Source organism: Molothrus aeneus, chromosome 2 (assembly GCF_037042795.1).
Source record: "Molothrus aeneus isolate 106 chromosome 2, BPBGC_Maene_1.0, whole genome shotgun sequence".
Lineage (NCBI taxonomy): Eukaryota > Metazoa > Chordata > Aves > Passeriformes > Icteridae > Molothrus > Molothrus aeneus.
In genome coordinates this window covers 49,975,601-49,999,503 of record NC_089647.1, presented here as the reverse complement: position 1 = coordinate 49,999,503, position 23,903 = coordinate 49,975,601, and the positions used below count along the sequence as shown (strand labels likewise).

The window sequence follows — 23,903 nt, the reverse complement described above, 5'->3', positions numbered from 1 at the left end:
TTGTTTCTGAGGGAGTGAGGAAAGGATTTATTAAAGATCATGAGGATATTGAGAAAACAAGGGCAGGGCAGAGAAAGAATGCAGTTACAGATGTGAATGTGAGGTGCAAGATAGCTGAGGAAGAAATGTCAGAATTGACCTAACAAACCAGCGATACAGGCTGGAGCAGACACAGCAAAAAGCTTTCGAAAGTTCTGCCTGAAGGGCCTTGCTTTGGCTGCCTTTGCAGTAGCTCCCACTAGATAGCTGATGAGTAGTTCACCCCTGCAGTTTTTCCCAAGCAGAAAAAATAAATAAACAAAAAAGTGCATTAGATTGCCAGTACTGGTGCCTGAAGGTACGAATAATCCTTGGTGTGAGCCATTTGAGTAGACCCATTCAAGCATTTGCAGCATTGCAAGAAGCAAACATTAGAGCAGTCTGGAAGCCACCTCCCTTTTTGCCTCAGTCTTCTGCCAAGAGGAAATCAAATGGCATCCTGAAACCTGCATCCAGCACCATAAGGTCTCCGTGGGGAAGTGGTGATCAGAGGGGCCAAGGCTGGTTTCAAAGAGGGTAGAGATAGACCAACTGGAACTTTTTTTTTTCTTTTACAAAAAGACAAAGATGAGAAAAAAAGATCTTGCTCTGGGAAGGAGGAAAGTGGGAGAAACACAATGAGGGACAGAGGTGTAGATGTAGGTAGCAAGGCTGGGAGATAACTTGCCTCCTACACATCCTAGAGAACAGCTGAGATACACAAACCTGAATAGAGGTATTGAGATAAAATATCAGTTGTGAGGAACAAGTCCAGAGTAGCTCTTTCATAAAAATGTTAAGTTACTTTCTTTGTAGCTAGGTGGAACAGAGTTAAATTTAACTTAAAGGGAGGTCCTGTTTGGTGTGTGAAGGTTACAGACTCTGAGGTTTTTTTCCTAATGAATTTGTGAGTAGAGGTAATGAACATTGAACTGTGTATGCTCATTTCTATGTGAAATAAGTGAATAATACCAAATCTATGGGATTTCTATGGGACTAGCAACATTTTTTCTGTGTTGAATATCTGATACCATGTTAGTTTTGGTCCTGAAAGAAATAGTACTGTTTTTACTTAAAGGTGCCGGGGAAGTGTAGGTGAGGAAATCTTAGCTTCTTGCAGTCCACTTCTGTAAATGTCTGAGCAGAATATATTACATACTTCAAAAGATCAAGAGATTATTTTACAGCCTATAGAAAAATGGGAATGTTTTTATACAACAACAATAATTAATATATCATTACATTCATAGCAAGAAATGAAACAGTGTAGTGAAAATATTAAAAATGCAAACTATTTTGGATGGTGCTGTGCTGATGACAGATGTAGCCATCTTAAACATTTCTTAGGTGAAAATATATTTAGAGGAAGTAGGCACATGTTAGTTTGTCACCAGTGGCATTTCTTCAGGGTTCAGGTCTAGGACCAGTTTTGTTCAATATTTTTAATAATGTTCTGGATAGAGGAGGTGAAAGCACCAGTAAAAATTTTGAGGATGGTAACAAACTTGGAGGTGCTAATGACTCTGAAGAAACAAGATGCTTTGCAAAGGGATCTAGATAGATTGGAGCATTGGGCAATGATTAATGGGATGGAGTTTAAGAAGAACAAATACCAAATTCTGCACCTGGGATGGAGTAATGCCAGGCACGAGTGTAAGCTGGGAGAGGAGTGGCTGGAGAGCAGCTGTACAGAAGGGATCTGGGAATGCTGGTTGGCAGCTGGCTCGTTACAAGTCAGGGATGTGCCCTGATAACCAGGAGAGCATACTGCAGCCTAGGGTGTGTCAAACACAGCACCACCAGCCAGGTGAAAGAGGGGATCATCAGGATGTGTTCAGTGTTGGGGTGGCCTCACCTTGAGCACTGTGTACAGTTGTGGGCACCACAGTTTACGAATGATGGGAAGATGTCCAGAAGTGGGCAACAAAACTGATGAAGGGGCTGGAAGGTATGTCCTATAGGGAGCAGCTAAGGACTTTGGGCTTGTCTTGTTGTGAGGAAAGGGCTGAGGAATGACTTGATTGCTTTCTATGGCTTCCTGAGGAGGAGATGTGGAGATGAAGGTGCTGAGCTCTTCTTTCTGGTATCCAGTGAAAAGGCACATTGGAATAGTTCAAAGCTGTAGGGAAGGTTTAGACTGGATATTGGGGAAGCATTTCTTTTTGAGAGCTTTATCAAGCATTGGAACAGTCTGCCTAGGGAAGTGGTTGAGTCAGCATCCGTGGAGATATTTAAAAGATTTGTAGACATGGCACTGAGGGACATGGTTTAGTGGTAGACTTGGCAATGATGGATTAACAGTTGGATTTGATGATCCTAAAGGTCTTCTCTGGTCCAAACTACTCAATGATTCTATAGCTAGGAAGCATTCCTTTACCAAGAAATACTGTGTGGTTGCTTGGATGACAGGTGCTCACCAAAGCCACTTTATTGTGAAGCTCCACTTCTCATGCTGAAGTTTTGATCAGCCCTGAGTTGGTCAGGCAGTTGGACTAGATGGTTGTTGTAGGAACCTTCCAATGGAACTATTCTATTTTATTCTATTGTGTTCTGTCCTATTTGAATTTAAATTTGTTAAGCTTAAAAAGGATAAACAATTGGAAGTGTTTCTATAGAATTTATTTTTAGTGAGGGGAACAGCTCTGATTTGGCTATATCTTTGCTGTTTGCTTTTTTCAAGTAGGTCAAATTTTGTGAATGGTACAATAAGCCTATTTCTAACCTTACATACACAGATCAGTATTACTTTCAAACAAGGAAACAATATTGTACTAAGCACTTGCTATCAAAATTGTTATTAAATCACACAGAGCTAAAACCAGTCAATGATATTTTAAAATGCTATTTTATATTAGACATTGCATTTTAAAAAACAGTCATAGAAAGAAAGAGGACAATGACTCTTAGATGGTTTTAGAAAAAACCCAACATTCTCCCATGAAATACAGAATGGAGAGATTTCACTTTTCTGCCACCCAGCAAGCATAAAATTGCTGCTTGTTTCTTGGAATCCTGTGTACCTGTGACAGAAGCAGAAGGGAGAAATTGCCATCTAGCACACATATGAGCTGATAATTTTTCCATGAGGTCTACATTAAATATCTCAGTACTAGAGAAGCTCCTGAATGACTTGTGCATAGCTGGAAGTTATGCTTTTGTTGTCGTGTTTTTACTGCTAAGTGTATGTACATGTGTTTTTATTGTATGTTTTTAAACTGCTTTCAGTTAAACTTTAAACTACTTTTAGGGATTTTTCTTTATTAGCTATAAACAGGGAAAATAAGAAGAAGAGTAGATTCTTTGTTCTGATCAAAGACAATACATACATATTACAAAAAGTTAAAGGTGTATCATTTTCTGAAGAGTTTTGTCTCAGAACAAAGTTGGAAGAAGTAGGGATAAAGGGAAACAGAAAGCATACTTGGTAGTGTACCCTTGACAAAAAGCTGAGAGAGGTGAATGGAAAAGAGCATGTTGCTAATTAGAAAGAATTCAATTCCTTTTGTTTCTTTTTGATTCTTGCTGCATTTTGAGAAGTCTGCACATTCTAATTGCACAAAAGGATCATGTTTCTGCTTCATACTTAAATTAATGTTCATATCAAGAAAAAGAGAAGTCTGCACATTCTAATTGCACAAAAGGATCATATTTCTGCTTCAGACTTAAATTAATGTTCATATCAAGAAAATACACATGGATAATTACATGGGCCAAAAAAGGAAAGTTCCATAGACAAAGACTATGTTAAAAAATATTCAAATCTCAAAGTTAGATATTAAAACTGGTAAAGTTGTTGAATGAAGAGATATCCTTGAGTTAACTTTTATTCTTTTGTGTATGCATCTGTAGTATGGTGTAGTCTTTAATGCAGGTATTCAACAGCATAGCTGATTTAGATTCATCATTTTTAGAGTTAATGAAGGCAAAGTGTTGGGCCATTTTCCCATTATTAGAGAAATAAATGTATAAACAAGGCTAAGACATGTAGACAATCTATTCTGGTTTAGGCACTTAGATGCCATCCTCAACAACTGTTTCCCTTCTTTGACACAGAACTTCAGGTAGTCAATGAATTAAGCCAGACTTTGGCTTGCACTAGCAATTTATAAATTGGATGAAGTCCATGAGTTCCTTTTTCTGAGCAAATGGTAGTTTGGGGTAATAAACTTTCCCAAATTCATCCCAATAGCTTCTGAAGTTGCTTACAGAAATCAAAGGACTTATGTGGAGGGATTGGTCATTTGTTGCTTTTCTGGTTCTTGTTTTTGCATCTATACGTCTGGAACCACAATATTTTACCAAAACCGGTGCTTTGAAGATAAACTCAGTAATGTTAAATTATTTTTGAGGAAATTCTGCTTGAAGGCCCTTGCTTTCCATTTCAGTTTCACCTTGTTGTAGTGACCGTTGACTCTGTGAGGAGCAGGCAAAGGACCCTAAATGTCCCCTCTCCCTGGGGAGCCATCACCCACTGTCCTGGAGAACCATCTCCCTCATTGTCTCATCTGCTACTGGAGAAAAAGGACTCTTAATGACAATTTCAATGCTCTTAGATGATTTTCACCCTTTGCAGGTGCCTTTTGCCCTCTGTTGCCCCTAAAGACAGCCTCCTTGGCTGAAAGTTCTGCACAGAACCTATCATAACAGCACTTTCAGGCTTTGCAGATACATGGCTATGGGAATAACATCATGGGAATAACAGGATGAAAAACACCATCTCACAGGTTCTAGAACACACTGCAATGGCAGCACAGGGCTAAGTGGGGAATCTGTGATGGGAAATCAGGCTGCAGGGTTGCAGGGAAAGACCCTTAATGAAACCAGAGGCTACAAAAGTGATCAGGGCCACAAAGGTTCAAATCTGTGCCCTGGTTAGCTGAGGGCACAATAAAAGGTATCCGTCTGTGAGAAACACACACTCCCTGTTGTTTTTTGAGCTATGCAATCTGCGGTGAGCAAAAGGACTGCATCTGCCTTTACACCTTTTTTTGTGCATATTTCAAAGGCATGTATGCCTTTACATAGGTGGTGTTCACCTTTTTTCCATCCTCGTTTTTTCACTTTATTTTTTTTTTTGTAAGAGAGCATATGTTTAATGTACTTATATTTTCCTGATAGGCTCCCTGGCTCCTGAGAACAGATGCATCCTATTTTTATATAAAAACACAGAATAATGTTTTCTTCCAAGAGTACAAGTAAGCTAGGAAGATCTGTGTAAGGGCTGACTTCTCAGTCATTATGTTTTCTTCAGTTTGTTATTTACATCTGACAGTGTTTCAAAACAGTACCACCAGACAGAAATCTCTCTGCAGGAAGTTTGCTTTCTGGCTTTTTACAAATCCATTTGAGGTATTGTCTGCTTCAAAAGGTTTTCAGTCTAAATAGAGAAGAGAAGCATGGAACAAGGCAAAGAAGAGAAGCAGAGAAAAGATAGTGTGACCTCCTGAGTAGGCAGAAGGCTGATGTCTGATTCCAAGTGCAATAGATTATCCTACCTCTATTTAATTTTTCTGATGTCTTCTTAAAGCCTGTAAATCACTTTGATGTGGTTTTGTTGGCATCAAATAATATTTGGGAAAGGGCATAATAAAAGAGACACTTAATTTTGGTGAGACTGGGTATCAGCCCATTGCTGGTGACCAAAAATTATGAATGTCTGATGGCTATTCAGTAGCTGGTGGCTTCTGTCCAGCTGCCATTTAACACCATTGGTGGCAGCTTCAGTGTGGGTGAAGAGGTAGTAGATTCAAAGAAAGCAGCAACACTTACGTCTTCATCATCGTTATTTTTAATCAAATCAAGAGCAGCATGAGATGACTGGAATTACTGTACCTTTGCTCCATTAAATTAAGGAAAGATGCTGCATTTGCGTGAACTCTGGTTTAGTTCCTGAAATTCCAGTTCTAATTTTCAGGACTTACTCTCAACAAAAGTAGCTACTTTTTTTTTTTTTCAGTTTGAGCACCTTCTTCAAAATTGTTTCCTTCTCACTTTTTCTCCCTTCCTGTTTCCCTCAAGTTATCACTCAGAATATGTCAAATGCTTGAAATCTTATTTTCAATATCAATTCAGGTGTTAAAGTTTGGTTTTAAAAAATTATTTAGGAGTTTGGGTTATTCAGTGTGACAGGTGACTATTTCAAGAATACCTGGTTTGATATGTACCTACTCCAAATGACAAAGGGAACGTCATTCAACGAGGAATGGATGGAGTAGGTCATGTTACCAAAGACTATGTGAGGGTTCTTTCTTAAATTGTACCTGGGTAAAGAAATTGTGAAACTGCATATTAAATTAAAGCCTAATCAAAACTCTAGATGCTGCCTAAAGAAAAAAGTGGATATGGAAATAGGATCTTATGAAAGCCTTCCCTAGGTCAGATGCTTGTGCTTTTCTCTGCTTTTTTTTTAAAAAAAAAAAAAAGGAAGTAGAGGTGTTTCTCTTCAATAGGGTATGTTTTCATTTAGTCTGGTAGTTCAGCCTTAGGCTCTTATCCAGAAGCAGCCCTCCTTCAACCACCTGACTCCAGAAGGTCTTTTGTATCCCAAAGGAAAAAGCATGATGTACCATACTGCCATTATTCACACTGTTACAGGTACTCAGCTGACTGATTTTATAATAAATATGCTGAAGCAAAATTTTCCTAAAGCCAAGAGCACATACCCATGGGAGTGATGGAGTCATCCTGTGGACCCAGGGATTTCCAGATTATTTTTGCTTTGATCTTGGCTTCTTTTTAATTTTTTATTTATGATGTTTGTCTTTGATAGTAATCAGTGAAAACTTAATTTTCATAATTATATACACAGTAACAAAAACAAGGGTTGGTAAGAGAAGTAGATTTCGTTATGTTGAGAAGTTTAACCCTCTTAAAGGATGAAAAGTTAGATGCTAAATGAAGGAACGTGCTCAGAAATTGTACTCTGTTCAAACAGACTGATTTGAGAATCCTAGTCTTTCTAGTTAGGCAAAACAGTCCAAAAGACAGATTTTCATTAAATCTTATGTGCACATAGATGTTCTCCTGATTAGGTACTACATTAAATTAGCAGACAGTTTCATAGATATCAGCTGAAGTGGGGAGGAAAAAAACCCCAAGAGGCACTCAGCTTCTGAGACTAGAGATAAAAACAAATACTGGTGGGTACCAGGGAACTGCATGCTCCAGGCAGTCCCCTTTCTTCTGACATATAAGATATGCCTTCAGTATCTGTGTGTCTGCAGCACTTCTCTGCTTGCTAGTGCAGACATAGGTGACTTTGGGTTGAGGTGGAAGTGCCTGTGTGGGGTTTACAGGCCCTGCTGAGCTCTGCACAGCTTGGGCTAGACTGTGTGGCTACCATGGGTACCAGTGACTAACAAGGACTGGTATATTGGTGCCTGCTGGGATGCGGAATGTATACGTGACCTGTAGGGGATCCTTTCTGCTGACATTTCTGATCTGTTAATCTGTTGATCAGGTGAAAGTTCTGTGTAGGTCTGTCAGGCCTTGTCTTCAGTGGCAAAGGGATGTTCTACTTTTATCTGCTTAACTTTTTGACATAAACTCTACAAAAGATTGAAAATAAAAAGGACAGTTTAGCACCAGTTGAAATGAATGCAGTGTTGGTATCTGGGCTTTTTTTCTCAACCAACTGCATGCTAAGGTAGAACCTCTAAAGCCTTGTCTTCACTAGGGAGTCATACTGAGGGCACTTGCCTAATGTGGTGCTCTGTGCACACTCAGTCTTTTGTCTTGTTAAGACAAAAATGTCAAGATGTACAAAAGTAAAATACAAAAGCAGAATGAACAAAAAGGCAAGATATGGTTTATTTCATAACTATCTTCTAACTACATAATCTTATCGAGACAAAAATTTTGTTTTGGAAAGGACAGTGAAAAACTACAGAAGTAATTGCAGCAAGGTCAAATAGTAATCTCACATTATCTCCTAACAGTTGCTGAATATGACCTACACATGTTGTGACTTGTGCAAATCATTTTTTCGCTGAACTTTCCTATTCATAAGTTGTGGCTGCAAAAAAAACCTGCACTGTTCTTTTCCTTTAGTGTCCTCTTTCTTCTTCACACACACTTTTGTGTTTGGCAAACCACTTTTTTAAACACACCAAGTTGTCTCTATTTGTTTTATAAAGTACAATATGCTTGCACATCCACAGGCAACTCTATAGAAGACTGATTTTACTACACTGCAGTGGTATTTGTGGCTTCTCAGACTGGCACTCAATGCTTTAATGAATTTTTTCTTGCTTTTTTTTTCTATTACTTAATGAAAATATGCCCTATCAAAGTTTATTTTTTTGAATGCCATCAAAGTACTTTTTACTTGCAGCATTTTCATTAGTTTATTATCATAGTATTATTCATAAATATTATCATATTTATTATTTATATTATCATATGAAAAGCTATTTTGCATTTATCTCAGTAGATGCTGGTATCCAGCTTTAGTGTTCTATTTTATGGGTTTTTCTATCCTCATGTGTGTGCCAGGTGCTGGAAAAGCAAGTACAAATACAGGTTCTGGCTCTGTTGCACATTCTTAGCAAGAGAGGACAGTGAGGAAAGGAGTTCACAGCCAAGCAGTTGCATACATCTGCTCTGAGCAGCCACAATAATTTTGGTATTGTTAAGCTTTTTGATACATATTTCACTGGTGAAATTTTGAACTGATAAATCTTCTTCTCAAGGTGACGGGAGGGCACTGTGTTAAGCTGAATCTATGACCCTTGCCATTTTATGAATAAAAGTGACAAGAAGCCTCTTGCCTCACTCAATAAAATGATCAATCACAACAGTGATTTACCAATTTCCTATGTCTTTATCTACATCAAGGTTCCCTCTAGGAACATATGCTGTATCAGTCAGTGAGAAAGGCAGAGCAGATACTGGATAGAAATGTAGTTTCCAACAAAAATACATTCCATCTAGAAATGGATTTTAGGGCAATTTAGTGATCAGGAATGCAGTATTATTATTAAATCTTATAGCTTTTATTCACATATTTGTTGACATGTTTTCTGGTAATGAGCAGCTTATGTAAGAGTGGTGTAATAATTGTAAATGGAGTTCAGGAAGGGGGTCAGAATCACTGCAGTCTCTTCCTGCTACACAGCACCTAATATCACCTCTATTTGCAAATTCAGTCCAATGACTCATAAGCACAGGAAGCCATAAACAAAAAGCTATAAAAGGAGGGCCCCTGGAATGTACTGGGAAAGTATCAGAAATTACCATTTCTGTCCTGTTGCAACATCTGTCTTAAGGATCATATTAATAATATCAGTACTAAGAATAACGTAATAACAATAATAGCAGTATATATCTCCAGGTATGGAGAGCATCCAGAAGGATTCATCTTGTGTAGCTTTGGAAGTTTACACTGCAATGGAGGCTCCTAGTAGATTGTTCATCAGGTCAGGTTTAGATGATAGCTTCAGGATGATACAACTTCTGTTGGGACAGCAACTTGGTTAAAATAAAGTCTAGAAAACTACTTCAGATGTACAAGCCAATACAACAGGTAAGTGAAGATTGGTAAAAGGAATCTCATCTCCAGAGCTAATTGCCATCTCTGGAGTTTCCTTATCAGCTCTCTATAGGGAGTCCTTGTGAGCTCTCAAAAATCCTGGTACATGTTTTATGTACAGGCACCTTTGTATTTTGGATATGGGTAAGGAGGTGAGAAAACTTCATTTAAATCTGCTGAGGGCCTCAATTCATTAATTGCACTCTCAATTTCACATATTACATGGTCAAAATAAGCACAACTACCATAATTTTCCTTTTTAAAGGCACGGTTGAAGAGATCATTCAAGCTTAGTTTAAACACTCTGGATACTCTGATAGTGACAAGTAAGAAATTTTTAGGATTTATGGTAATACTGTGTTTTCTCATCCTAAATAGATACTCATTAACATAATATACATCAATACAGAAATATGTTGACAGTTAAATACACTATTGCTACTGTTTGTCTGGTTCCACTTGGTAGCCTCAAATTTTTGTCTTCAGGACAGTCATTGCTATAGTAATTCTAAAAAAAGCTATTGTTGGAAGTTATGGGAAAGGAGTCAATCTATTAAGAACAGGAACCAGTGCCTAGTGCTACAAGGTGTATTGAAATGTATCTGTTATCTTCAATTTGGTTATGATAATAAGACCTAAGAGTATCTTCTTGGTTTAAAGAGAGGGCAGAGCACTAGACCTGTTATTCAGCAGTCTACAGGACTAGCTCTGTGTGAATAGTAGGAGTTTAATGTTGGTTTCCAAATTATGACATAGGTGTTTAGAAGATACATTTTACAACTTTACAAGTTTGAGATTCTGATTTTAATTCATCTCATCTTGCTCTTTTCCTAAATTATTTCAGTGATATCAGTAATAAAACTTGATTTTAGTCACCGTTGGACAGATCTGTGGCTGTTTTGCTGAATAGTGTATGAACATACACAAGCATGTGTGTTTCCCTACACTTACTACAATATTTGAATGAGTGCTGATATGTACAAATCATTGTCCTCTGTATAAAGATACTTAGAAGCCTGGATGAGTGGAATGTTTTTCTATAAAACCAGCCTATTTAAATCCAATTACAGCATCTTGTTGTTTCTATAGTTATGAAAATATATTGCACCTGTACTCTAAACAATGCCTTGCACAAAGTGATGTTGAGATTGGATCACTCATAGCACCTAAGCACTATTAAGTGATGGTCCTTTATCATGCAGTATAATGTGTTTTATTGATGTGTGTGGTGTGGTAGGTATACATATTTCTTCATTGTAATGTGTGGGCCCAGTATTAGCCAGTAAGAACAATGCATTATGCAGAAAGTAAGAAGAATCTCTTAAAAATGCCTACTGTATTATCCAAAGGAATTAGCATTTGCTAGATTGCCAGTCAGCCAAGTTTTTACAAGAGTTATTGTCATTTTGATTTTCGGATGAGTCACTTGCTACATTGCCCCCAAAGGCACCTCATTATGATTCAGTGCACAGCATATAAAATTGCTCAGGCTTTCGGGGCTCCATGGAAAGCGAGTGGGGGTTGCGGTGGCTCAGCAGCGTTGTGAAACAGCAGCATTATGCTTAATTGACACCTTTGATGTAGCCCTAAGACAGCACCTGCACCTCCCACTGCTGCTCTGAAGACGTCAGCCTTACGCAGAAAAGGCTTCTGCTTATGAATCCTGCATCGCATTCAGCTCACTCTGTGAGCAGCCCCAGCTATCCTTAACTAATCCCATTGCTTCTCAGTTTGGCTACAGCTTGGCTTAGTACAGAGCAGGAATTTTGCTGCTTGCTCTTATCAGGTTAAACAGTCAGATTTTGTCCATGTTAGAACTCATAGAAGGTAAGTCAAATATCTTGTTGATATCCTTAGTATGTAGATATTCTCCTAAGATTCAGAATCTAGGAATCTGATTGTTCTTTTTATCCTAGCACTTACAAATGTAGACTCTGATAGAACAGTTGCTTGTTAAAGAGTATTTACATGTATATGTGATACATGCTTTGTAGTGTTTCTGTCAGTGTGAATATTATTGATAGCCTCTCATGTGATTACTTTGTAGTAGAATTCTGTCCTCTGCTGGCATTGTTTTGTTAATTTATTGGATAATGTCATGTGCATGTGAAGATGCTTCTATAAAGATAGGCACTGGCATATGTGAAGAAACTTGCTTATTTGAGAGAGTGATGCTTTCCTCTAAGTCAGACCAGAGGAGTTATATCCAATTCATTTGCCTCCAGAAAGCCCTTCTGGGTTAAGTCTGAGGTGGTGTTTGGGTCAGATAGTATTGCAAAAATCTCTTCAAATGGTTGAGTCCTCACTCAAAAAGTGAAAAGCAGGCAGCTGATTTGTTCTTGCAAGCAATACAGTGTTTTATTTTTAGTGGGCAACACTTGAAGCCATAGTTAAATGGAATGAAAAGGTTTATATACTTTGTCTTTTAAGGTTAAAAAGGCATCTTGTTTCCCTTACTTTCAGTAATGGAAGTATTTTACTTTCAGTAAAGTACAGGAACAATACAGTTTAAGAAAACATGATCATATTCTCTGCCATTGACTGAAGTCTTTTCAGGTTTTTTCATTATTTGCTTTCACCCTGTATAAAAAAATTCCTTCATGAGCCAAAAATCTAAGGAAATAATTATTTTGTGAATTACCTTATTTAATGTTTCAAGCATTAAGCAAAAGCAAATTAATCTGTTCCACAGAGACTGAAGAAAAATGTTGATTTAAATATTTTTTTCCTTTAATAATACCTTGTATTCATTTATTTCAATTTCTTGTCCTTTTAGTGAATGGAACCCCTGGTAGCCAACTTTCTACTCCCCGCTCTGGGAAGTCTCCAAGCCCATCTCCCACCAGCCCAGGAAGCCTACGGAAACAGAGGGTAAGGAAATAAGGAAACTGATTTCTGAGCATGGCTGGGGAGAATCCAGCATAGCCATTATCCAATAGCCTTCTCCCTTCTGATCCCTTGTATGCGTGTAGAGCTATAGGGTGGAAGAGCCTGGCTACAATCCTTGTGTTTGTGAAACACCCTGAAGTGGAATACAACTGTTCTGTGTCTGTCAAAATGCTGAGTATGCTGAAAACTGGTTTATCCTCAGGGGGAAAAAACAGGGTTTTTTTCTCCTTTTTCACGAAACTTTTTGTTTGTTTGTTTTACTTTCTTTTTCTAAATATTTCACAAGTGAAAGAAAATGTCAAAGAAATCTCTTTTGTTCCTGACTTGCTGTGAGCATTGTCACTTGCACAATCTACAGACTGCTTTGATTTTGAAGCAAGGTGAAAGAATGCACTGTGGAATTTAGCTGTGATATCACAGCCTTGTGCAGTGAAGATACTATCAGCACCAAGGCACGTGTCCATCACTTTCCTGGATGAGAGTTGATAGTAGCTATAGGTTCCCCCTAGTTATCCTGTACTGAGGAATCTACAGGAATCTACTGAGGAATCTACTGAGGAATCTACAGTATTCCTAAGCATCCAGAACTAAGCTAATGCCCATGTTACTGCTGTAACCTTCTGATAAAATATTACTCATTCAACCCAAAAGCTCCACACACCGATAGAATTAATTTTATCTAATTAATTTTATTTAATTGTTTAAAAGAAATAAGACTGATGTCTATGTATTTTCTAAACTGTGGTCAGTTCTCAATGAAAGCATCCCTGAGGCAGTAATCTGTATCTCAGACTTGTTTATAAACAGAGTTTGAACACATGCTTTTTCTGCCTTTTCAGTTTTTAAACAAAGATACAATTTATGTCTCTCAGAATAAGGGGATTATGTACAAAATTGGCAGTGCTTGACTTTAGGAGCTGGTGTAGACCTGATTCCCCAGATACCCAGATCAGGAATAGCTGTAGCATGACACAACTCCCTTCTAGCCTGCAGATCCTTCTTCATATCTGATGTATGCCAGGGAGATGAGGAATGGTGCATGTCCAAGTCTTCCCTCCATCTGGGATACAGCTATGGGTTTCTGCCATGACTTGTTTACAGACACAGGGGCTGACTGTGATCTTGCAGTGTAGGGACAGCCAGTGAGCAGCAGCTCGGAGCCTCAGGGTATTGTCATGGTTTTCATCATCCGGTACACAGAGAGGAAATATGTAACTTCCAGTGGGTAAGCTGGTGCTAAAATCTTCTTGAATGCAATGTCTTCCCCACCTGTTTGTTCTCGCTCTCAAGGCTTATTAATGAATCATTAATAAGTCATTGGAGAGGGAACAAAGAGTCTTCCAAATGAATTATACATTGGTGATGTGAGGGCGTCTGTTTAGATGGATGATACCAGTTTACATTGGATTTGCATTTGCTGTAAGGCTGTCTCTTTTCATTGGTAACTTTCCTAAACTTTCTTCTCACCACTGAAGCTTTGCTCTCCACAGTGAAGAAATGTTTTTCTGCTAACGTTTGTGGATGGGTGAGTGGGAGCCATGTGATCAGCACCATTAGACACAAGAGGTTTCTAGGCACAAGATTTCTGACTTTGAAATGTGAAGAGGAGAGCAGATGGGCTTCTTTTTATGTGTAAGTGTAATAGGATCACGGAGTGGCAGTATTATGGATGCAAAGTGCTGTGTAGCAGTAACAAAATCACACTGCTAACTGTAGGGAAAATAAATATTGAAGTGTACTACAGGAGAGATAAGACTAAGATTGTTAGTGAGATGAATTCTCTTCTCCAATATTTGTATTCAGTCCTCATGACCTCGGTAGTGGACTTTTCATGCTTGTCTGGCTTTATTTTAGACAGATTTATTTTTTTTACCTGATGAAACATGGAATATATTCATGTAAAGATAGATTGCAATCATGTAAAATGCATTGCAATAACATTATTTAGATTACAAAATCAACTCAAAGTTCAGGGATGGAAATTTAACACTCAGTCTGAGAATTTATTTCATCTCCTTTCATGTTTAGCTTGTGAAGTGAATGAGTAAGAAGTTCAGTGTAAAAACATATGATTGTGTCATTAAAAGTTATAATGTGCATTCCAATGAATAAATAAGGCATTACGCAGTGCTTGAAAATCATAATTTCCTTGTTAGCAATATAAATGGTGTTCTGTTTAGTCTTAGTACAGATTTTTGTGTCTTTTTATTTAAATTTCACCTAGAGAGGTTATTTTATGTACCATATTGTCATGAACGAAATTTAAACGCAAAGCATTTTGTTCTGTCTTCAGTGACTTCAGCTACAGTGCTGACAAGCCAGTAGCAGGGTGAGGTTTATTCTGTAGGAGATTGCTGAAGTGCTGGTATCTTGTGATAGACATACAAGGGAGAAGAGATGGATTAAAGTTCCCATCTTGTCCCCTGTTGAGAGGTGACATCTTCCTGCCCTGGAGCAAGAGTGTTGGCTGCTGTAGCTGTGATCTGGAGTTGAAGGTGGTGGCTGGTTTTCTGACTGCTCTGTCTTTCTCTCTTTACCTGCAGTTTGAGGGAGCTACTGCTTTAGAACTGAAATAAGATGCTGGGTCCTGGGGACACCAGCTCAGCTCTGAAATTTGTGGTGTTTTGTGCCTCTCCCTGTGCAGTTAGAGTTACAGGAGTTCTGTTCTCTCATGCCATCAGGTACATGGGGTGCCAGTGGTAGGTACTGGGTCTGGAAGGTGATAGGAACATTTCCTCTAGCCTAGCCTGCTTCACCTTGCTTAAACTAATCAATCAGCTCTTCAGCATCCCCATCCAAGGCTGTGAAGGAGTTGTAGGCTTGGGACATCACGATGCCCAGGGGTTCTAGGCAGGCTGCCAGTGTTTTTCCTGGAAGAGCAGCTGAAAGGAGGTCAGACTTTTGAATCCAGAGGGACCAAAGCAAGATACTTCCACAAAGGTGGGGATTTCTTCCTGGGAATAGTAAAGACCTGTGGAGTGCATTAGGCTGCTTAATATAGGAATTAATCATTTTACTTACTGACATTTCATCACTCCTGTTTTTAAAAAATGAATTCTGGCCTTTGAAGGAAGGCTTTTGATTGATGTGAATAAGGCCAAAAATGTGGCCTTACATGCTGTTACATGCTTACTGTCTTGTGGTACATACTCAGGAAAACAGTACTCTTGTAATCCTATAGGTAAAATTTTGTACCCTTAAAAGCCAGAATACAAAAAAGATAAAATGTATCCTTTCTCATTTGCATATGTATGTTGGCTGAGTTGTTTCCAGAAATTCAGAAGTCAGTGAAAGTTATATTTTTATAATCTTCTGCGAAACTCAGTCTATATTTGAAGAAAGTAAGATTTGAAAGATTAATTTCATGGGTGTAATTCACGAAGTTGAAAGTGAGCTAGGAACAATTTATCAGCTATCTTAGCTAACTGTCAACCAATTTTCAGCTTCTGAATATTTTAACTAGCAGGCTGTGTGCTATAGTTACTCTTTCGTGCAGTTTAATTATTGCTTTATTCTTAAATAGGAAATTAAGATTCTAGTTTTTAAATTGCTATGAACATAATTAATTTTTGGAGGTTTTTTCCCCAGAGGATTAATACATTTGAAATTCAGGTTTGAAATAGCCGATTGAAGTAGAGTTACTGTGTTATCCACAAATATAGTTACTACTTCAACAGAGTGCAGTTAACTATGCAGACTCAGAAAAGGTGACATGGCATTTAGAAAATAACTTAAGTATTTTTTCTGTGTTCTTAGATGTTGCAACCTACAGAATAAAAAAGAGTTAGTTTTAAGGTACCTCTTCACTGATTAGAGAGGCTCAATTCTATCTATATAAGGATTTTTTGAGTTGTATGTAGCCAAGAAGTCTGATTCATTCAGCAATTTTTGTCTTCTTATAATCTATGCAAAATAAGAAATAGATTCTCCTCATAATTTCAAGACACACAGCTCTCTGGCTAATTATAGGTAAGAAAAATTCTTTCAGAAAGGGAAACTTTTTAAGACTTTCAAGTATTTAAAAACAGGTAAAATAGCAGAGAAAATGACACTGAAATCTGGTGAATGATTTTGCTTTAAAGCAATCATAGAGTTATGAAAAGAAGTGCAAAAATATTCTCTAAATATTAAAATTCAGAAATACCTTATTTGTTAGTTCCAAATGCATAATTTTAATTTTTTTTTAATATTCAGAAGCAAGAGCAGTCACCTCGGAGATACTATTCAAAATTTTGGGGTGTTACCCTCTCTAGCAAATCCAAAGATTCTTTTTTCCTGTAGTATGTATTAGAAATTCCCAAACTGTATATTCCCAAAAGACATTTTAATAATTAACTAGCTAGTTAGTATTCAGAATAAGATGTCTATTTAAAATTGTTCTCTTGTTCAGATTGTTTGCAACATAATAGAAATGCATCTAAGGTCTGTTTTCACTCTGCCAGTCTAATGTCTTCTACTGTGTGTGTATAGATGCCCATTGGCAGAATACACACAGAATAAGCATTCTAGGTTATCAACCCCCCTTTAAGGTATTTAAATCCGTTTTATATCATGCCTACAAGTAAAATATGAATTTGCATTGTTTATTGAGATCACAGTTTGAAATTTGTGAAGCATTCAATTTAGCTGGTCCTTTTTGGTAGTATAGCTTTCAGATTTGTTCATTTATTCTCTCGGTTATCTTACTGTAATTAAAGAAAAGCAAAACTAATCCATTCAAGGTCAACCCAAAAGCTGGCTCCATCAGCTTTCCCATTCTCATGTTTTTCTTGTACTTTGTCTTACAGGGATTTTTCTTGCAATTTGTTCATATGTTCTATATGGAAAGAATCCCCCAAAACACCTTTAAGATATCAGAGAATGGCTACGAGATATGCTGGGCACCTGCCCAATCAGAACCCCCTCTGAACCATCAGTATGCTTAAATCACCTTAAAAAGACAGTGCCCTGTCCTCTACCACTTCTCTTTTTAGAGCTTTCATTCCGTGAGATTGTGTGTCTTGACGAGGGTTGTTGTGCTGTGTAGGTGGGAGAGGGCCATGTATCATCCCATAGCACCTCTGGCACTTGAGGATTGTCTGATCTGTCAGAGGATCAGAGTGTTTTGAAAGAATGAAGTGTACAGATCCACTCAGACTCTCCCTCTGCTGTCATGAGCTGGTTGCTTGGCTACCGACAGAAAGAGACGGTGATGGGGGGACAAAGTGTAAAACATGCTGTCTTTTTATACACACACACACACACAGGCACAGAGGAGCTGTGGGAAAGGAACACCACTGTCAGTACGACATAGGCAACAGCAGTATTCAGTGTCAGCAGCTCAGGGGTCAAATGTTGCTGGATCCATGCTATATTACTAGTGGGTGGCAAGTTTTTATTACCTTATGTATGGTAAGCACTTACTCTGCCCCTGCAAAATGGCCAAAAGGGCAATACATTCCCTTTGAGATTAAATGGATGTTTCCAGGTTTCCAAACCATTAAGAGATTCTCCAGAGCAGAAAAATACTGTTTGAATAGTGTTTAATAGAAAATATTCAAAGAAAAAAATAATTGCCTCTGAGAATATGCTGTACATTGAAACTTCAGCTTTATTTACTAACCATCTATCTTTTTGATTAAAAAATAATAATATGACATTAAGACAACAATATGAGCATATAGAACATGTGTATTTTGTGTTAAACAATGTCTTCTGGTCTACAGTAACAAAAAGAATATAAGACAGTTGCAGTGCAACAAATCAAACAGAATAAACAAATCTATACTGCACTTCATCTTACAGGACCTGTATCGCCCACTCTCTTCGGATGATATGGATTCAGTAGGAGACTCAGTGTAAAAGAGAAAATGGAACAATGTTTATGGTTTGTGATTTGATGAAGGTTTAACATTTTTAAAGAAAATAGCTGCTAATTTACAGTAATAGTGAATCGCACAAAAGAGTTTTGCATATTTAATATTAACAACATGGGGCCAAATTAATTCTAGTGTGTGGGGGTATTTTTTGGCTTTATCACTGCATTTTAATGCAAGAATTTGTAATGAATGAGCCATTGAATATGTCCATCAAATCTAGAACAGCATTGTGCATACTTAAAGGCACAAAGATTGGATAAGGTGAATATAACGCACAAATACATAGTGGGCACATTTATGAATAGCACTATTTTTATCATCAAAGGTACTGATTATATGTTCTGCTTTTACCATATCTATCTTTATTCATTTTGATATGAACAGTTAATGGGTACTTTGCTTTTACCGACGAATAGGTAAAATGTAGAGAAGAAAAAACCTGTCATATTAAACTGCTTGCACCACGTTGTCTGATCCCAACATGCACATTTGAAACACCCTAAGTTTAATCTTTTTATCCAAATGAAAGTGAAGAAATCCCCTGTGGTCACAGGACAAAAGTAATTCTTTCAAAGCAGTGTTCAAATTCTCTTCACTGCCTTGCCATCTGATGACTGTAAACAGAAGGGTGCTCACAGGCATTATGAATGTTTTACCTGGCGAGAGCTGTTAATGCTGATCATCCATGTGTTGCAAGCAAATGGGGACAGATTTCTGACCGAGCAAATACGCTGTCTAGCAGTGTCATCTGACATACATTTGATGACATCTTTTGGAAAAATGTATTTTACCTGAGAAAGTAGTTGATTATATTCACTTATGTTAGGAGTGGGAACATCATTTTCTATTCCCTATAAGACAACATTTTGTGCATTTTAAAAAGAAGGCCAACAGAAATGGTGATACTGTAAATCATCCTCCTATTGACCTAATTTTTCTGTTTTCACAGTATCTAGAGGTGCTCTTTTTATACAGCATGAATATGCAAAACTCCTTTAGTGTTAAAGTAGGTCATGCATTAGAACCAGTTGCTTAACAAATATCTACTAATTTTCGTTTGTTTTCTGCTGCTTTATTGTGAGAATCTTAGTCTACTTAATTTACATAATAGCAATATTTCCCATTGTACGTTGTGTTAAAGTCCATAGTGTAGTGATCACACACTTTTGCAGACTTATACCTTTCCTTTAATTTTCTCAAATACTAATAATTTAAGAATTAGAAATCAGCGTGTTTCTGATTCTCAGCAAAAATCTATAGAGCTTATATTTTTGAGCTATTTAGTGATAATTTAATATATTTTGAAATCAGGAAAATTTAATTAATTGAAGAAAAGGTTTAGCTGCCACATGCCAACTTCTAAATGTAGTGAAATAATTCCTTTATACTGATTTGTCCATATAAAATTAAGCAAATGGAAATTGTTGGCATGTGATGTTACGGCTTTACTGTATCAACATAATTTTTTTTACAAAGGATATTTGCAAAAAGAAATAAAAGGGCAGCAGAATACAAAACTTACCTTCTCTGTTTCCAATATATGGTTCCAGTATCACCTGGAGGGAAAGTCATTGGTCTGGCAGGTTTGCTGAAGCAGTCAGGTCATTCCCTTTTGAAATGCATGTTTTGCCATTCCTGCCTCAGAGTTCAATCTAAAACTGTTCCCAGCTATAAGAACAGTCCATCTCTCACCCCATACCATAATGCAGAGGCTGCCCTGTTCTACTGAAAAAGTTCACAGCTGTGAAGTTACTTGCATTTTCAGTTGTTATGAGGGAATGTCTTTGCAAAATCTATTACTTGATCCTGAGAAATGCGTATTATATAAAGGTGCATTGGAATCAATTTCCAAAAATTCAGGCAACTAGACCAGATTGAGCAAAATACTTACTGACATTTTAAAAATTGTTTTTTCCTCTAAAGAAAATAAATTCCAGGAATTTTATTTTCCTTCCCTTCTCCCACATAGGCTACTGCTGCTTTAGGCAGTTTATTAAGACTGTTCTGCCCAGGGAGTACAGATTGCCAGCAAACCTGAATCCCACAGCTTTGCTTAGCTGTGGAAAAGAAAAATGGACCTTATATCAGTAATTGTTATCATAGTGAGTTCTCCATCAAGACTGTTTTAAGAAAGATTATGCTAGTTCATAACATTTAATCATTTCAACATATGACTTGTATTAAGGGGCTATTCAGGGGCAAGACGTATCATTAATATTTCATTTTAGGAATGAAAGTCCCTTAGAGATTGAAAAGGTACACTGTTTATAGACTTTGAGATCCTTTTTTGTGTGGAATGTAATTCCCATTATACATGAGCAGAAATGAAATGTTTCTTTTGAGCAAGACCAGAAGGTTTCAGTTTATGGGTGGAACTGAAATTGTGTTCCTTGATGCTGTAATTCTGCTTGCAACAGCACAGGTTTTAGTTTGTTCCTAGATTTCATCAACTACATTAAATAATAGAATAGCTTAAGCAACTTTATAGTGTTTGAACCTCTGAAAGTTCTTTGTATGCTGCATTATTTGTGCCTACTCCAAGGTGATTATGATGCAGCTAAAGAGTCTTGTATAGATTGTGATAGCTTTGCTTCCCTTTGAGCTTTATGAATACTTGTGATTATTTCCCTAATGCTTTCTGCAACTTTGTTTCATTTTGTTTTTTAAATCTCTTTTCTTCTTTTGTGCAACAAGCAGTTCACGTGTGAAGCACAGAATGCGTATGTTTATATTTACACGCACATGCACACATACATAGATTAATGGCTTTGGAACCCATGCGCTGTTATGTCACATTTGTGACTTTAAACAAATAAATGGGGAAAATGTTTTAACAGGAGGATGCTCGTCTGGTGGGATTCACTGCAGCTCTGTTAAAGTTGGTGGAGCTGCACCAACCATTACTTGCTGAGCAGCTACCCCAAGGAATTTCTGTACTGTTTTAAGAGATCGCATCCATGAACAAGGGCTAATTTCAAACTGAAAACCAGAAGTTAGTGGCAAGCCCACCATTTGATTCCAAGGTGGGAAGGATTGAACCTTACGCACAAATACATACACACAGACAAAACATTAATCCTAAACTGAAAATTGAAATTTGAATATTGGGAATGGTATTCTTTTAACATGTTCAGTCTTATTCCTCCTCTTCAATGATGCTGTTCTGAAGTACATTAAGTCATGCAAAATTAGAAGTTCTTTTGTTGAAATCATAAAATCTTTAGCATTCATTATGCAATGTGAAAATTGCTTCCCAATTTGTAAAATAATTCAGAGACAGTACATTATATGTAGTAATATAATTTTCTCTTCAGTTCATTTTCACAGGGCATATTTGGCTGAAAGATAAAAATTCTGGGGTATTAATATTGTGGCTATAAATGTATATTACAAGAAAGGATATATAAAGTTCCTACAAAGCCCCTAGAAGAACAACTGGATTGAGATTGTGTGGAATAAAAATTGAGATAATTGTGTTTTCTTCTGCAACTTCATAATTCACACTGCTGTGTGAACTTTATATAGTGCATATATTACAAAAACTGCACTCTGAATGTAAAATGAATTAACAATAATATAAAGAACCTCTGATCAATCCAAGTTTACTGTTTCTGTCAAAAATGTAGAGAAATTAACAGACAGAAAATCTTTATGGTGCTAAATTACCTCATCACTTGATGAATGCATAGGTTAATGTTGTCTGTGCTTTTTTTATATCCAGTTAATGGTGTGCAACCAAATCCAAGATCAGTTTTTATTGAATCTTCACTTTCAGCTCTATCTGCTAGTGACAAGAGCTTGCAACTATGAGTGATGAAAAGTAACTTTACAAAGCACAGACAGCAATACCTTTACGTGCAGAGCAAAGCAAGCAAGTGGTTGTCCCCCTCTTTGGAAATGAGTGTGCTTCCCTCAGGAAAGCCCTTCCATCCAGAAACCAGGGTCTGCTGAGCAGGGCTGGGGCTGCTCTGAGCTGTGCTTGCTGCCGTGACAATTTTGGCCGGCTCAGCTGGCCTGTCTCCAGCTGGCAGCTGCCCCCAGGCAGGCAGTGGGTCTGTAGGTGACACCTGAGCTGTGTCGCGCAGGGCTGAGCGCGCACTCGCGCTCCTGCGCGGTTCTGTGTCCCTGATCGCGCATGGTGGTTGTCCTCCCGTTCGCTCCAATAAACCCTCAGCAGTGAAGCGTGAAGAAAGCTGTACTATATTCAGCGTGTCCTTGTTGTCTGGTGTTACATGGGTAATTAGGTTGTGGTTTGCCCTGCAATACAGTGTTTTGGAATTTGGGCTCTAGTGAAAGAGGAGCTAACAATGTTTGTGTTAAGGCCTCTTCGTTTTCTTAGTTGCACTATGATATTGTAAATATTGGCACATTTACAACATAAGTTTAAGATTTTACAAAGTTATGCATACAATTATTTTTTTTAATGAAAAGTGCTTGGATATTTGCTTTTAAAAATATACCATTTTTGTATTCATGTGATGCAGGAAACCAAAAAGAAAGCTGTTGATTTATCAACAAAACATGTAAAACTTGCAAAATAAATACCGATGAATGTTTTATTTCTTATAATCAGCTGATGAAAATCACCTTCATTTTTGTGCCATTGTTTCATCATACTGTATTGTACTTGTGTTTCATATTTGACCATGTCATCCTGGTTGCAATTTGTTATTTTGCTAGATTTAACATTAATGTAGATTCTTGTAAGTGATGTAATAAATATATATTAAAAATACATACTGTTCAGAGAATTTATTTTGGAAACATAATTAACAGGCTTTAATTCTTGCAGTTGGTGTTGCTTGCTCATTTTGGATCAACATTGTCCATCTAACCTTAGTGTAAGCATATTGGATTTGTGCATCCTAATGGGTTACTTTAAACAGTAGATGCATTCAGTGTCTTTTCTTTAGTTATAAACTCGGGGCTTTAGTGTGTAGATAGAAAAAATGCTTCAAGGAGGAATTTGGTTTGTAGTGGGTGTTGTGAAGACAGTAAATATAACTGCCTGGAATTGCTTATGGGTAAATTTGTGTGCACATGATGGGCTAGATTTGAAGCCTGAAGTGGGGAATTAGTAGAATATCCAAAGCAAGGTACCAGCTCCCTACCAACAGCCTGAGCCGCAGCAGCACTTCCCCTAAGACAAGTATTAGGAAAATATGCTTGTGAAAAGCTAATAGTACTGAACATACCTGGTGTGTTTTAAAATAAGTACCTAATTTTGTGATACATTTTTCCACTCTTTAAAAATGCATATCCACATATCCATAGCCTAGTTTTATTTCTTGTTTGGCAGGGATGGGGGAAGAGAGATGTTACAAATTCTGACATGTCATCTGCCAGCCTGATGCTTCAGCTGATGTTCCCGGAGGAAACTGTGGGCTTGATAAAAGTTCTAGTTTTGAAATGCCCTTGGTTGCTGGTAAATAGTTCTGCCTAAAAAAGGTGTACACAAGTGAAAAGGAAAACAATATGAGTGAAATGGGGAAGAGTAGAAACAAAATGACTGCAGTTTCTGTCTCTACCAAGAAACAGTTAAAAATACCAGGAGAGCTTTTAAAATACAACTAAATAATTTAAAGTGATGTGGTTATTTTTCTGTGCCC

At 37.4% G+C, this 23,903-nt stretch overlaps 1 protein-coding gene across 5 annotated transcripts in view; it reads left to right on the top strand.

Moving 5' to 3' along the window:
* Nucleotides 1–23,903, top strand: part of DCLK1 (doublecortin like kinase 1) — a 228,292-nt gene that overhangs the window by 155,137 nt on the left and 49,252 nt on the right. For 2 of the 5 annotated variants that reach the window (XM_066544908.1, XM_066544909.1), the window contains exon 6: nucleotides 12,324–12,418. In XM_066544908.1, coding sequence (XP_066401005.1) covers nucleotides 12,324–12,418 — 95 coding nt within the window. Of the gene's footprint in view, nucleotides 1–11,147; nucleotides 11,375–12,323; nucleotides 12,419–18,220; nucleotides 23,030–23,593; nucleotides 23,819–23,903 lie in introns of those variants that run through there. The other 3 variants (XM_066544911.1, XM_066544912.1, XM_066544910.1) reach the window with 3 other exon arrangements.